The sequence below is a fragment of the Chiroxiphia lanceolata genome, chromosome 3 (genome assembly GCF_009829145.1).
Source record: "Chiroxiphia lanceolata isolate bChiLan1 chromosome 3, bChiLan1.pri, whole genome shotgun sequence".
Lineage (NCBI taxonomy): Eukaryota > Metazoa > Chordata > Aves > Passeriformes > Pipridae > Chiroxiphia > Chiroxiphia lanceolata.
In genome coordinates, this window is record NC_045639.1 from 51,407,705 (window position 1) to 51,420,334 (window position 12,630).

Sequence of the window (12,630 nt, forward strand, 5' to 3'; positions counted from 1 at the left end):
TAAATTATCCTCAGGATAAACTGACCCTAAGACTTGCTGCTTTTGCCTCCTAAACATAGAGTCCCATAGTAATAAAAAGCCAGTGTATGCTTCACGTCACCTCTCTGCAGTTGATTCACTCTCATGGATGCATGGACAGTTGCACAGTTTGTAGAGAAAATGGTTTATCCCAGTGAGTTCCTACAAAACGAGTTCCTGTTAATTCGTAAATGATATACTTTGGACAGCAGCTGGATGAATTCTTTGTAAAACCTTTTTTTTTTTCCCTGTATAAAGCATTCATATGAATTGCATAAAGTCTTAAGGTACAAAGTTTATGCTTTATATTTTCCTTCTCCCGGGGAAAGTGTAATAGTAGCAGTTTTGGTCAAATTAAATACTGATTATTTCAGCTATCTAAATTTAGTCTGTGGTTTTCAGTGGATAATGTGCTGTCATTTGCTGCTTCTAACCCTGTTCTTTTCTCAAAACCGTACTGTGCAATGTTTCATAGCTACCAGTCCATAACCCAAATGTTGTTATATTAGAGTGGAGAGTTGTGCTGATCTCTGTGCAATATACAGAGGGTGTGTGTTTTATGAGATGCCTAGCAAGCTACTGTAGGACTGTAAATTTCTGTGGGTTTTTTTCATGCTGTACATACCTGCTACTTACCGAAGTGATTTATGTTTTAGGCACATTTTCTTTTTCATTGTTCATTCTAATTTTTTTCAAGTTTTAGAACTGAAGTAATTTTAGTAAGTAGTTATCTCTTAAGTAGTTATCAAGAAAGCCTGGAGAGGTGGACGTAGTCTGCCAGCTGCTGTGCAGGTGCGGTATGTGCTACAGCTGGGGGGCAGGTTAACATCTCCCCTCCACGCACAGAAATCTAGGCTCTGACTTAGGTCAGGGAGAGGGATGCCTCTGGGTCATGCCTACTGAAGTAAAGACCAGCCTATGTACTCACTCCTTAATGCCTTCATCCAGTATCGTGGAAAATGGTGAGAGGGAAGAGGATCATTCTGAGCCACATTTTCCATGTGGAAAGCCAGTCAGCTGAAACCTTGATTCAGCCTTGCAGATGACTGAGCCCTCTTTTCTTTCCTACCTGTTTGGTTAAAGGAAAGAAATGGAAGACTATAGAGGGAATAATCAGTAGTAATCTCCTCAGCCAGCCATCTCCTCCTATTGACCTTGAAGTAATGAAAAAAGGATAGATTCTGCTGCATGTTACCTCTGTACATCCAGATAATGAGAGCAGAGAGTAATGATCATAAATCTACATGACTTTGCCTGTTTGGAAGTCTGGGCCATGGGGAAAATGACAGTATGTGTTTTATTTTCACTCTGTAATTCACATAAGTATTCTTCAAAAGTGTTTTTTCTGTGTTTGGTTTTTTGTTTTTTCCTTGTACTTCATTTTATCAAGTAGTAATTTTAATTCAGATGAACCTATTCCCTTTTGTTGACTTAAATTTTTAATCTGAGAATAGTTGTGTTCCCTGAACCATCAATAAACTGATTTGATATTCATATTTTATAGATGTAATAGTTTGCCGTTAGTTAATACAGAGGACTTACACTGGTGTAGAACTAGGCCTGTGAAAGAAAAAAGAAATCCAAAATATGTATGTAGGGCTTTTGTTTTTAATATTTCTTTTTTTAAAATGGGAAAAAACTCTTAAAGTATCTATATTAGGGGGAAAAAAAAGAAAGAAAGAAAAGAAGAACCTGGAATTTGGGAGTTTACTTTCAGTTGTCAAACTGCTATACACAGAGTAACCAGAAAGTTGTCTTTGGCAATTTGTTTATTCCCCTCCCAGTGAGATGTAATTCATTAAGGCAGTTCCTTTTCAAGCATTAACTCAGAAACCAGGAGGAATCTGAGACAGAAAGTAATTCAGTAACCCTAATAATGTAGTAGTCCACCTAGTGTGGCCAATGAATAAAGAATAGTAGCAAGGTGTTTTAGTACTTAGCTAAAATGCTAAGGCAATGTCAGCCAATAAATGATGTCATGCAATCAGAGGCAGGGTTTGGTCAATGTAAACTGACAGTTTTGTCTTTTAATCCTGCTACACACAATAACAAAACATCAGGAAGGACTATATTTAAAAACAGAGGAAATGTAGTGAGTCCACTAGAAGAGCTCGTTGCATTGTTTTTTCTCAGAACTAGATCCCAAGTGAGATGATGGCTGGACCAGTACTAAGCTCCCCGAGGCTCCTTTCCCCCTTCTCAACATGAGATTAACCTCTGAAATGGTAGTAGAGCTCTCTGGAGTTAATGGGACTGTGGTGGGGAGATATTACAGTTTGCTTGTATTTCCACGTAGAGACATTAGGTAAGTGTTTGGAGTGAAGCTGAAGCATAAGGCAGACGTTAACCCCATCTCTGAATACGCAGCAGATCAGGTTGGCATAAAGAAATGCAGTCTGATCCAGGGCAAGGGGGGCCTTTAAGTCTGGCACTCTGGAGGAGATAGGATGGTGATCATGTGTTTTTCCTCTTTTGAGGCCAATTAGCCTGTTAGAGCTTGCCTTTGGCCAGAGAAAAGATGTAGCTGAGCTGTGCTTCTTGGGGAATTAGGAAGGATGGAGGGAGTAATTTGCCCAGCCCTGAGCTCTCTGCTGGAGAGCTGGAGGTGATGGCTGACCGCAGCGTACTCTGGCTGCTCCCCTGCAGCCAGTGGCCTGGTGGTGATCTGGTCATGCAACAAACAGATTTAATTTATCAGCCAACCAACCCTGCCCACAAAAACATGTATTTACATCAGTTCAGTGTGTTGAATAAGGCTGGCTGCAGTAAGGGGGGGAATCATCCCAGAGGTTCACAGGGTGAAACTGTCCCCTTTCAGCAATGCGCTTCAGCTCACATCGTGAAAACATACCCTAATCTGACTCCTTCTGTAGGTTATGAAGTTTGGAGTGTTTCTGGTACTCAAGCCAGTGTAATCTTTTTCTTTCTATACAGTCATGTTTGAAGGTCACATCCTGTGGTCAGGTTAACCACCAATTTTAATGAGCTCTGATGATATGCCCTGGCTAACAGTTTGTTCCTCAAAATCTAGCATCTCTTAAATAAGTTTTAATGCTTAAAGACTCTTAGCCAACAAACAGTCGAGCTAAGTTGAACTCCAGGTTTGTTTCCAGAGATTGTAAGGTCTTTTATCAATTTAGGTATTGCTACAGGACCTAATATAGCAGGGCCATTCTCCACTTGTGAGCTTACGATGTCGAAAAGATTTAAGGAGTCATTTTTATAGTGCCTTGAATTAGTATAAATACAGTGAGATATTCATGGCTTCTAACTATCATTTTAGGAAGACTAAGGGTTTGAATCCAAAGCGATCCAGGTTGATCCAAACCGGTCCTGCCTTAAAACTGCCCCACAGTCACAACCTTTACCCTATGCCAGTGCTGGCACTGGTGACAGGCAAGGTTTCCGTGTCACCTTCGTGTCTTTAATTGCTACTAAAATGCCAATTTCATATAATAGTTATAAGTAGCGTGAGCAGAGCTGTAGTTATCTGTATAATTTAAGTCCATGAAACTATTCACATGTTTAAAAGTATGCAGATGCTGGTGTCTTATGCTAGATCAGGATCTTAATTAGGCATAGTTTGAGATAATTGGGTTGCTTTAGCTTCATATCTCAACCTTCTAATTCTAACTACTAAATTAGGATTCATCTGTAACCCCTGTATGTTTAGTTGAACTATTTCAATTTGTTCCTTACATTAGGTAAGTGTTGCAATTAATTCTGCTTCTCTGTTCTGGTTTTCTGTGGGAGAGGTCTGAGTTAACAAATTTGTATCACCGGGTGAATTCAGACAATTATGTCCTTGCCCTTTGCTGTGTGATTTTTTTTCAGGAGATATAAATGGATAAATGTTCTGGATAAATACTTTGAGGAACAAGTAAGTCCCAGGGTTTTCATTTTGTTACGGAGTTTATTGTCAGGTTGCTATTCTAGCCTGTATTTTGTGGCTTTTTTTTTTCTCTTTCCTGTCTTTTGGAAGCTAATACTTAAAAATTAATCAGAAAAGTACCAAGCTTGACATTTTTAACAAAAACAAAAAATGTGGTGATGATCACATCTGCAGACAAGTCCATGCTGAACAATCCAGCCTTTCTCTTAATCTAAGGTTTACATGGGTGGAGTGATTATCTGCTTACAGGTGCACTAGTATAACTTAATTTCATTGTTTCCACAGATGAGCACCATGCCAGGACTTCCCACAAGGCCATGTTTCTATGACATTGACCTTGACCCCATCACAGAGCAAGTGGAAGGATTGTTTTGAGAGTGAGGTCCAAATTCAGGTCAGTCAACAGCCTCTATTTTCCTGTTTCAGTTTGGGGGAAGATGTTTGTTTCTGGCATGTGTATGGAAAAGGTTGTCAGGAGTTTATCTAGGCCCTAGTTTTAGTAAGGACTTCACACACCTTGGGGGGATTTGAGGAAATGTTTCATAATGTGCACTTTATCCATGGGTTTCTCATTTGCTGAATGGTGTCTGACACTTTGCTGGTGTACACTAATGGTGCCTTGGATTTTGTGGCACTGTCAGTTTGGCTTGAGGAGAAGCCAGCTCTGCAACTATACTGCTCTTGGCTATGGAGAACACCAGTCTGAAAAAATCTTGTCATCTTAGCTCAAAAGAAATAATCTTTGATACTACACTTGTGTGGCAGTGTGTCATTATGTTCAGCTTGTTCATAGCTCTGCTTTGTTTTTTCATGTTTTGTTTTTGTAACCGCTGTCATCTCTCTCAAATGGTAATAAGCATTCCAGGAACACAGAGCTGTCCTCTTAGCCTGTTTTTCATGATGGATTCGCTCCCTTTTCCTCGAAGGTTGCACTTACCCTCCCACCTCCTCCCCTATTCTAAGTACTTAATCTTCTTGGTGTCCTGCTATAATTTTGTGTAGCACGTTCCTCACTTAAAAATCCAAGATGTTATGAAAATATTTCATGCTACTCCATTTTAACCTTGTAACATAAGTGGACTAAGAGAGAATGTAACCCTGACTGAAACAAACCATGTGTGCCTGTGATGGGATGCTCTCCTTTCATCACTTAACTCTCTCCTTTCCCCCAATAAATTGGTCTGGAAAGCAAAACAGTTTCTTTTAGACTGAACAACAATATTACTATGAGCTAACAGGACAGTGATGGGACCCCACATCAGCCACAGCCTTGAGGTGGATGTACCCAGGTGCTTCAACCCTGCTCTGGCAAACCTTTACTCTGGTTTGAGCAGACCGGCTCTTGTTTTGGTGTTGCTATGGATTGTTCAGAGGAGGGGAGAGGTTTGTACAACCCAACCAGACCAAGTTAACTGTTCGCTTGCCCATAATTGAATGTCACAGTATTTACGTAACATCTGGTGAGAGCAGATTCTGCCAGTTTGTGTGTGCCGATCAAGACAAGTAAAAAGCAGTTAGCTTGAAAGTTAACCTGCATGCACAGGTAATTACTACCCTAAGTGCAAACCATCACTGACTGTTCTGTTTCTGGGTAGTGTTATGCATACTATTTCTTGGCATATATCCCATTCTTGTTACCGATATGTGTTATAAGTCTGGCGGCTTGATGCATACATATTGATTCATCATGTGTCAGTCATGTAATTACTTCTGACTCATTTGAATCACTGTAGAATCCTAATGTAAAATCTATATGCAGATTCACATAGCCTGCTTAATTGGGTGTTTACTGACTAGTCTTACACAAATCCATCCAAACCATGGATTGGTGAGTTTTGAAGAACAACAGTAATTAAGCAGACAAAATACTCCATTCCAACTGTGAAGACCTTTCATTGGAAGTTGTGCATGAAATGAAAAGGTTAAATTTGTCTTTTAGTTAGTGATGGTGTTTTGTCAGATGTAAAAAGAGATGCTATCAAAGTCACAAAACATAATAGTGACGTAGGAAATAGCATACATATCCCACTGTTAATAAATAATTTTAATTTCATTATAGAGGTATTGTTGGCATCAGACAGATGAATGATTCAGTAAGTTTAAGCCTTTTAAAGAAAAAACGGCTTGATTATATATATTTTTTTATCAATATAGGTACATACTCATGTGTGTTCCTACTTTTAACATTCTAAATAAATGCCTTGAGAGTATTTTAATACCTAGTGAGCTCCACACAAAGTAGTCAAGTGTTCATGAGCTCTAAAATTCATCTGGTTCATGTGCTAGATTTGTACATTTCTAATTCTGGATGAAAAAAGAAACAATATTCCTATGTAGTCTTTACCTCCAACTTTCTGCAGAGAAGTTTAGTATTATTATTTCTTTTCACACATTCACCAAAGTGAACCCACACTGTAGCTGATAGCACACTATGAGGTCTTTGTTTCTATGATGGGAGATCGAGGGATTTTGTTTTCACTTAATTTGAATTCTTTTCATAGTGATACAGTGTACAATGTAATATGATATTGTGCCAACTCATTAGGACTGATTCAAATCTTTAAGATGTTATAATTGAAAAATATTTAGAGACTTGCAGAAGAGCTGCAGATGTTTCATTATAAACACGCCTGCAGAGCTGAGAACAGTTGCTTTAGTGTGCAGTATTTATCCTCCTCCGCAATGCATATTGTCATCAGACTTGTAAAAGAGATACAGGCAAAAGTTCCTGCTTCTCAGGATGCTGTGTGAGGCTCTGACTGAGCTGAAACATTGGTTGTCTTTAGTGTGTCTGATTTTTTCTCTATCACTTCACTGCATTAATGGAGCAGATGACAGTTCTCACAAAAATTTGCAGAACACCAGTCATTAGAATATGTGCTAAAAAAGTCATAGAACTTTATCATAAAAGTCAACTCTGTTTTTCTCTGTTGACAAATAGCCAATACATGGACACACAGTATTGCAGTCTCGCCGTAGGAACAACATGATCTATCAAAGAATGAAACATTAATATCTAGAAATGAACCCAAAGGGATCTGGCTAGTTCTTCATCGCTGGCCTCTGTCCTGTTTAAATTGTACTTCCCAGTTCATACACTAAGGAAGTTGAATTTGTTTCCTTAGAAGCTGTCTGTAGAGACCACCAGTCAGAATAAGACTTACATGGCGACAAGTCTGCCAATAGGAAGAAGTATTAAAAAAAAAAAAAAACAAACGAAAAACCAAAAAAAAAGTATTACTTGCACAGCAAGGGGAATTCATGAACCTGACTCACTCTGCATAAGTAAAGTCTGTTAAGGACCCTTGTGAGCTCTAAGGATCCCTCGAATTTAATCAGTGGCAATAGATGCCTGCTCTTACTAGGCCGGTTTGGCTTTGAGTATTTGGGTGGATGGGGGAGTTGGAGGTGGGCTGTTGTTCTCCTTGGTTGGTTTTGACTTAGTAAGACCCCCACTGTCCACAGTGACAGATATATTCTTGCACTCTTCTCCTCTTCAAAAATGGCAGAGCATCAGAATTATTTTAATACACATCATGGATACTTTGCCACCCTTGGAGCTTTTCTGTGTGTGAGAGGAATCCCAGAGCTTTACCTGTGGGCATTTTCATGGCCATAAAGAAGTCCATGAGAGTAGGACACCAAAACTGATATTCTAAAATTGCAAACTATCTGTTAGATGTTTTCATCTTATCTTATTCAGAAATGGATAGAAAGTGTTTGAAGACCTTTCCTTTACATCCACAAAACTGGATTCTATGAAACAAAAACAATGACTTCTTTTAGTCTCATTCCCCAGTATTGAGTTTCAGCAATTATTACAGTAATGTACAGTCTGAAGTTTGTATCATACTGAAATATGAGTACAGATTTTTGCTTCTCACCTACCAGGGTTACACAGATAATAAATAGAGGTGCATGTGGCATAACTAACCATTTTTGTTTATTATGGTTAAGGCAAAAATATTCAATTTCACTGAACCACTGCTTTTAGATTGTGATGCTTCTATTTTTTTTTCACTTTAAAGAAAGCAAAGATGTCTTGCCTCAGTGTATAAATTCTTTATCTTTCTCATTTCAGAAGCCTGAAAATTCAGAACTGCAACTTTCCTGTTTCCTTCAAGTAGGAGACAAAAATGAATCTGAAATATTCCTGTTATGTGTCTCTGGAGGAATGTCAAGATAGACCAAAGAGCAAAAGTTTACTCTTTCTTCAAACTAGTTTTTATGATGAAATATAGCTTTAGGGTTAAAAAAAAAAAAATCACAAAAAAAGACCAGCAAGCTGAAGTTTTACTCGCTGTCATGCAGGTTATGCTTGTTTGTGGATAAAATGACATTGAAAATGAGCAGGTTTTCAACTTGGAGTTTTCCTCTTTTCTCAGAAGAGTTTACAGAAGTATTTCCTTTATCTTGGCTATCTAAAAACTTGTGTAAACCTGATTATGCTGTGTGACCAAGCCTATTTCTCTCTGAAAAGTACGTTTTTGCTCCTGGCATTCAGGAGTTGAAGCTACACACAGATTAACTGCACATTTTTGAGTTATCATCAAATGTTGCTCTGGATGCATTTGGGCAGCAGCCAAGCTTCGAGCAAGGAAGACATTAAACAGAGAAAGAACAGAGAATGTATTTTGTAAAAGTTTTTTAAAATATAATTTGTTTCCTTGTTGGGCAAAGATCTTTTGAAACACTTAAGCCATAGCTGTCTTGTATCCATAGGTCTGCCTTTATCCAAAGCATGTGTTACAGGCTGTCCAGCTGATTATGTGGTTGTTGTGGTGACGCTGATTGTTCAGAGAGGGCACTACTCCTTCTGAAGCACTGTTTTGCTCCCGTTCATGGCTAATGAAGCCTCCTGCTGTGCTGGCTCCCGACTAGAGTTTTTCCCTAGCAGTACACAACGCCCAGTAACAACAGAAGAACGTCCATCAAGCAGGGATGCGACCGGGCACAGCTTTGTTCTGCTTCATTTTGCAGGTTTTAACCACCATACTTGCAAAACTGGAGGGTATTTTTATCTGAAGGGGGTATTCAAACAAGCTGAATTGTAAACCGTGTTCTTAAATTTACCTCAGTAACTTACCTTTCCTGGTTTTTCCTAAACCTGCAGCAAAACAAGCCTTAGGCATAGGATACTGCATTTAGCTTTCCAAGCTGCTACTCCTCAGGAAACTCACTCACTGACTGTTGGTTCCTTCAATAACAAAAAGTGCAGCAGAACAATAGGGTGAATCGAGACAATAGGCCATTGTTTTTTTAGGTAAAAAGCAGTGAAATACTGATGAGAGAGTTTATTTTCCTGATGACGTTTTCCATCCTGTCGCTTTGCTCTGCTTACGCACATCTGCATGTTATGGGCTTTTGCAGTGTAGTTTTGGTTCCCTTCTACAGAGCCACATTTGGAGACTTAATTATCTCAGGAACTCTGTAGTAATTGAGGGGTTTGTTTTGGTTTTTAAAATCATGCTTCGTTATTTATAAACTCAAGACTATAATTACGGACAGTAGAGCAAACTGGGGGCAATTAATTATCTGTGCCTTCCCTGGAGTAGCCCGGAAATGTCTGTTGACTGCATTTTAGTGCTATTCATAGCATGGATCTCCAACACCACGGGGATTGCTGTGAAGATAAATTTAAATGTAAAAACTAGAGCAATTTGATATTTTATCCTTATTAGACAATAGAGCTCGTAATGGCCTAGACTGGATGCTTTAATTACACTGGGACTGCATGACAAACATGATAAGTAGAAAGTAAGATTCAGGTGTGGCTCTCACAGCTGCTGGGAAGAAAGATTTCTGATATAGTCTATTAAACTGTGCAACAAAATACAACCACGCTCTTTATACACATAGCAGCATTGTAAATTAGTCTTGCACACACTGAGCTATCTAGCCAAGAAATAGCCAAAGAGTTTTGGAAGAAAATAAGTGTGGTTTCTGGACATAGTTTTCCTAGTAGCATCCTTACAAGAAAAAGAAATAAGGTTTTCCCTCCATCTTGTCCAGAGAAATTCAGAAAACCATAATTGTGCCTTACTAGGGGTCATCACTGTGGTTCCCCTGCAGGTGCCCTGGAATTGTCCCCATTCAGTGTGGGATACTAAATGTGGCACTAGCTGACTGCCTTGTGAAGCTTCCATATGGATGTGGATGTCTAAGCAAAAAGTTTTATAAGTCACCTCAAACTGCTGCTTGATACCTTCTATAGTGTCATCTCCATATTATCCCTTCAGGCCACGCACACTGAGATTGTTTATCTGACCCATCAGTCTCTCCCTAAAACACCATTCCAGCTCATTTAGTTGAGAGTTGACAAACATCCTGTACTTTTTCTATCATGTGCACAGGATTTGTTATTTTGTTTAGATAGCTTCAGTAATTCAAGAAAGGTGGAATGGCCCTCTCTTCTTTTATCATAGCTTTTCCCCCACCCCATCTAGTTAACTAGCTGCAAAAATCTCTCAAGCTGTTACATTTTTGGTCCTTTGTCATGATGCAAAGCATCGAGCTATTGGCCACCAGCTAACCTGCAGAAACTGCCACAGTATATTTCCTGGGGCTCCCCTGATACTGAGGCCTTCATCCAGAAGAGTTTAAAATGAAATCTTTTTAATATCAGTGTTATTGTTAGGTTTATCACTTGTTACATGGATGTGACTGTAGGTATGGGACCCTACCTTTGCATCTACAGTGAGCAATGTTATCACATGGCAGAACCACGGCTTTATAAGGCAGGTCGCCATGCTTATCCCTTCATATGCTAAAGTGTTTTAAGTACCATGTGGTTGTTTATTATCAGATCTGCTTTTTGTTGTGGCTCAATACTTTGCTACTGCTGAACTACTTCTGTAATGACATTGAAATACTTCAGACTACATGCAACTGGTTTCATTCATTTGTATTCTAAAATTCAAAATCCCAGAATTTCAGTTGCCATAAACATGAAAATAAAGTCTGTGTGTGTACTAATGTTTAGTTCGCACACATGGTGTCTGTCTGAAGTCTGAATTAATTAATAAAATACATCCATTATTTAATATTGTTCTCTGTCTCTCTGATCTTGTCTATTTAAATAGCAAATTCTTTTTTTTTTTTTTTTCCATAATTCCTTATAAGCCATAGAGCTCTGGCACTGTGGTTGAGCGCCAGATGTGAGCAAGGCATGGTACTCTTACCTGGCTTCCCAGAACCTAGGAAACTGTTTGGTCCCTGGCTGTTGCCACAAAGGGCCATGCACTGGAGGGTTGTCCACATGTCCACAGGATCTTCTCTGGCAGTACAATCCTTTTGAACTTGGTTTGTGCTTGGGGAAGGACACACTAGGCTAACATCCTGTCCTGGTCTCAAAATATCTTGCTGTTACCTTTGGTCCTCGACAAGAAAGGCTGTATCAAATGCAAGGGTCAGTTGGCCACTTTCCACTTCTCAGTTGGCAGCTGGATTTGTGTGAAGCAGTGTCAGCTAGAAGAACATATATCTGTGGGCTTCTCAAGGTGGGATTTAAACACGAGTGATGCAAAAGCTTCAGGAACTATGGGTGTTAAATCAGCTGGGCCACAACACAGCAGAAAGCATGCCAGGAGCAGGAACTAATAAAACGGGAAAAATGGGGGAAGAAATTGAGCATTGCAGGCCCATACTGGCCAGTGCTTCTGTTTTCTAAACAGCTAAATGAAATGAAGTCTCAACCATATGACTTGTATTAGTACTGGTTTTGTAGTGTGCTTCTCATGGCTAGATTTCCAAACAGCTTTTCAGCTTCTCTACAACATCTCAGCCAGGACCTTACCCATACGGAACAGGTCTCAAGCACTAGGTTTGCTCTTCAGTGTTCCCTGGGTCTGCCCTGCTGATGGCCAACCAACCAGCTACGGTGAGCACGGGAGGCATATGCAAACTCTCCCTCCACTGAATTATTGGGGTGGCGAGGGAGGGTAACCAGTTTTATCCCTTTAAACGGGTAGTTTTTCATAGAATATTCTTTTGAGAAAATATTTCTGAGAAAAATTTTAGGGCCAAGGTAGGACCCCCTGCTTGGGGGGGTTGGAATGGAAACACTGAGAACCCCTTCAAGCATTTCTCCTGGGAACAGGACTGCTGTGCTATACATGTTACCATACAATGTGGGTTTAAGGCCAGAGTGTTTATGTAAAGTAAGCTAAATTCAAATATTTTCACAAGTGTGGTCATAATAATAGTTCCCTGCTCCATGCAGCTGAGTGTAATATATTACGTATATGCAAGCATGAGCGAGAATTTATTTCTGCATGCAGTTTTTATGTAAAATCTTCAATATCTGCTTCCTCAGTAAACTCTTAAACTTAGACCTTTTGAGTAATGAGTGGGAAGAGCTAGACAGCTACATTCCATCATAGGCTCAAACAGGCAAGACCTTGACAAACCTTTTTAAGTCAGCCCTGCATTGGGTAATTTCCAGGTCCCTTCCAAGGTAAACTGTTCTGTGCACGCATGAACTGTGATGCTAGTAGAAAAAGCTGGGACTGAGGAAACGTAAAGCTGAAATATACACATGCACACACACTATAGACACCTTAAGAACTGAACTTTGCAGAGTACTAATAAAAAAAGAGGATGTATCAAATACAAGTCATGCCCACTTTTGTGCAATACACTAAATCAAGGTTTAAGTTATGACATTCTAAAAGCTAAATTGTTTCCCACTGGGCAATTTCATTGCAACTCATTTACCATCA

The 12,630-nt window shown here is 39.4% G+C and overlaps 1 protein-coding gene across 4 annotated transcripts in view; it reads left to right on the forward strand.

Moving 5' to 3' along the window:
* The window catches only part of MTHFD1L (methylenetetrahydrofolate dehydrogenase (NADP+ dependent) 1 like), a 147,219-nt gene extending 136,266 nt beyond the window's left edge, over positions 1–10,953 (forward strand). For all 4 annotated transcript variants that reach the window (XM_032683983.1, XM_032683984.1, XM_032683986.1 and 1 more), the window contains 2 exons: positions 4,196–4,304; positions 7,992–10,953. In XM_032683983.1, coding sequence (XP_032539874.1) covers positions 4,196–4,285 — 90 coding nt within the window. In that variant the 3' untranslated portion in view covers positions 4,286–4,304; positions 7,992–10,953. The remainder of the gene's footprint in view (positions 1–4,195; positions 4,305–7,991) is intronic.
* The last annotated feature ends 1,677 nt before the right edge of the window (positions 10,954–12,630 follow it).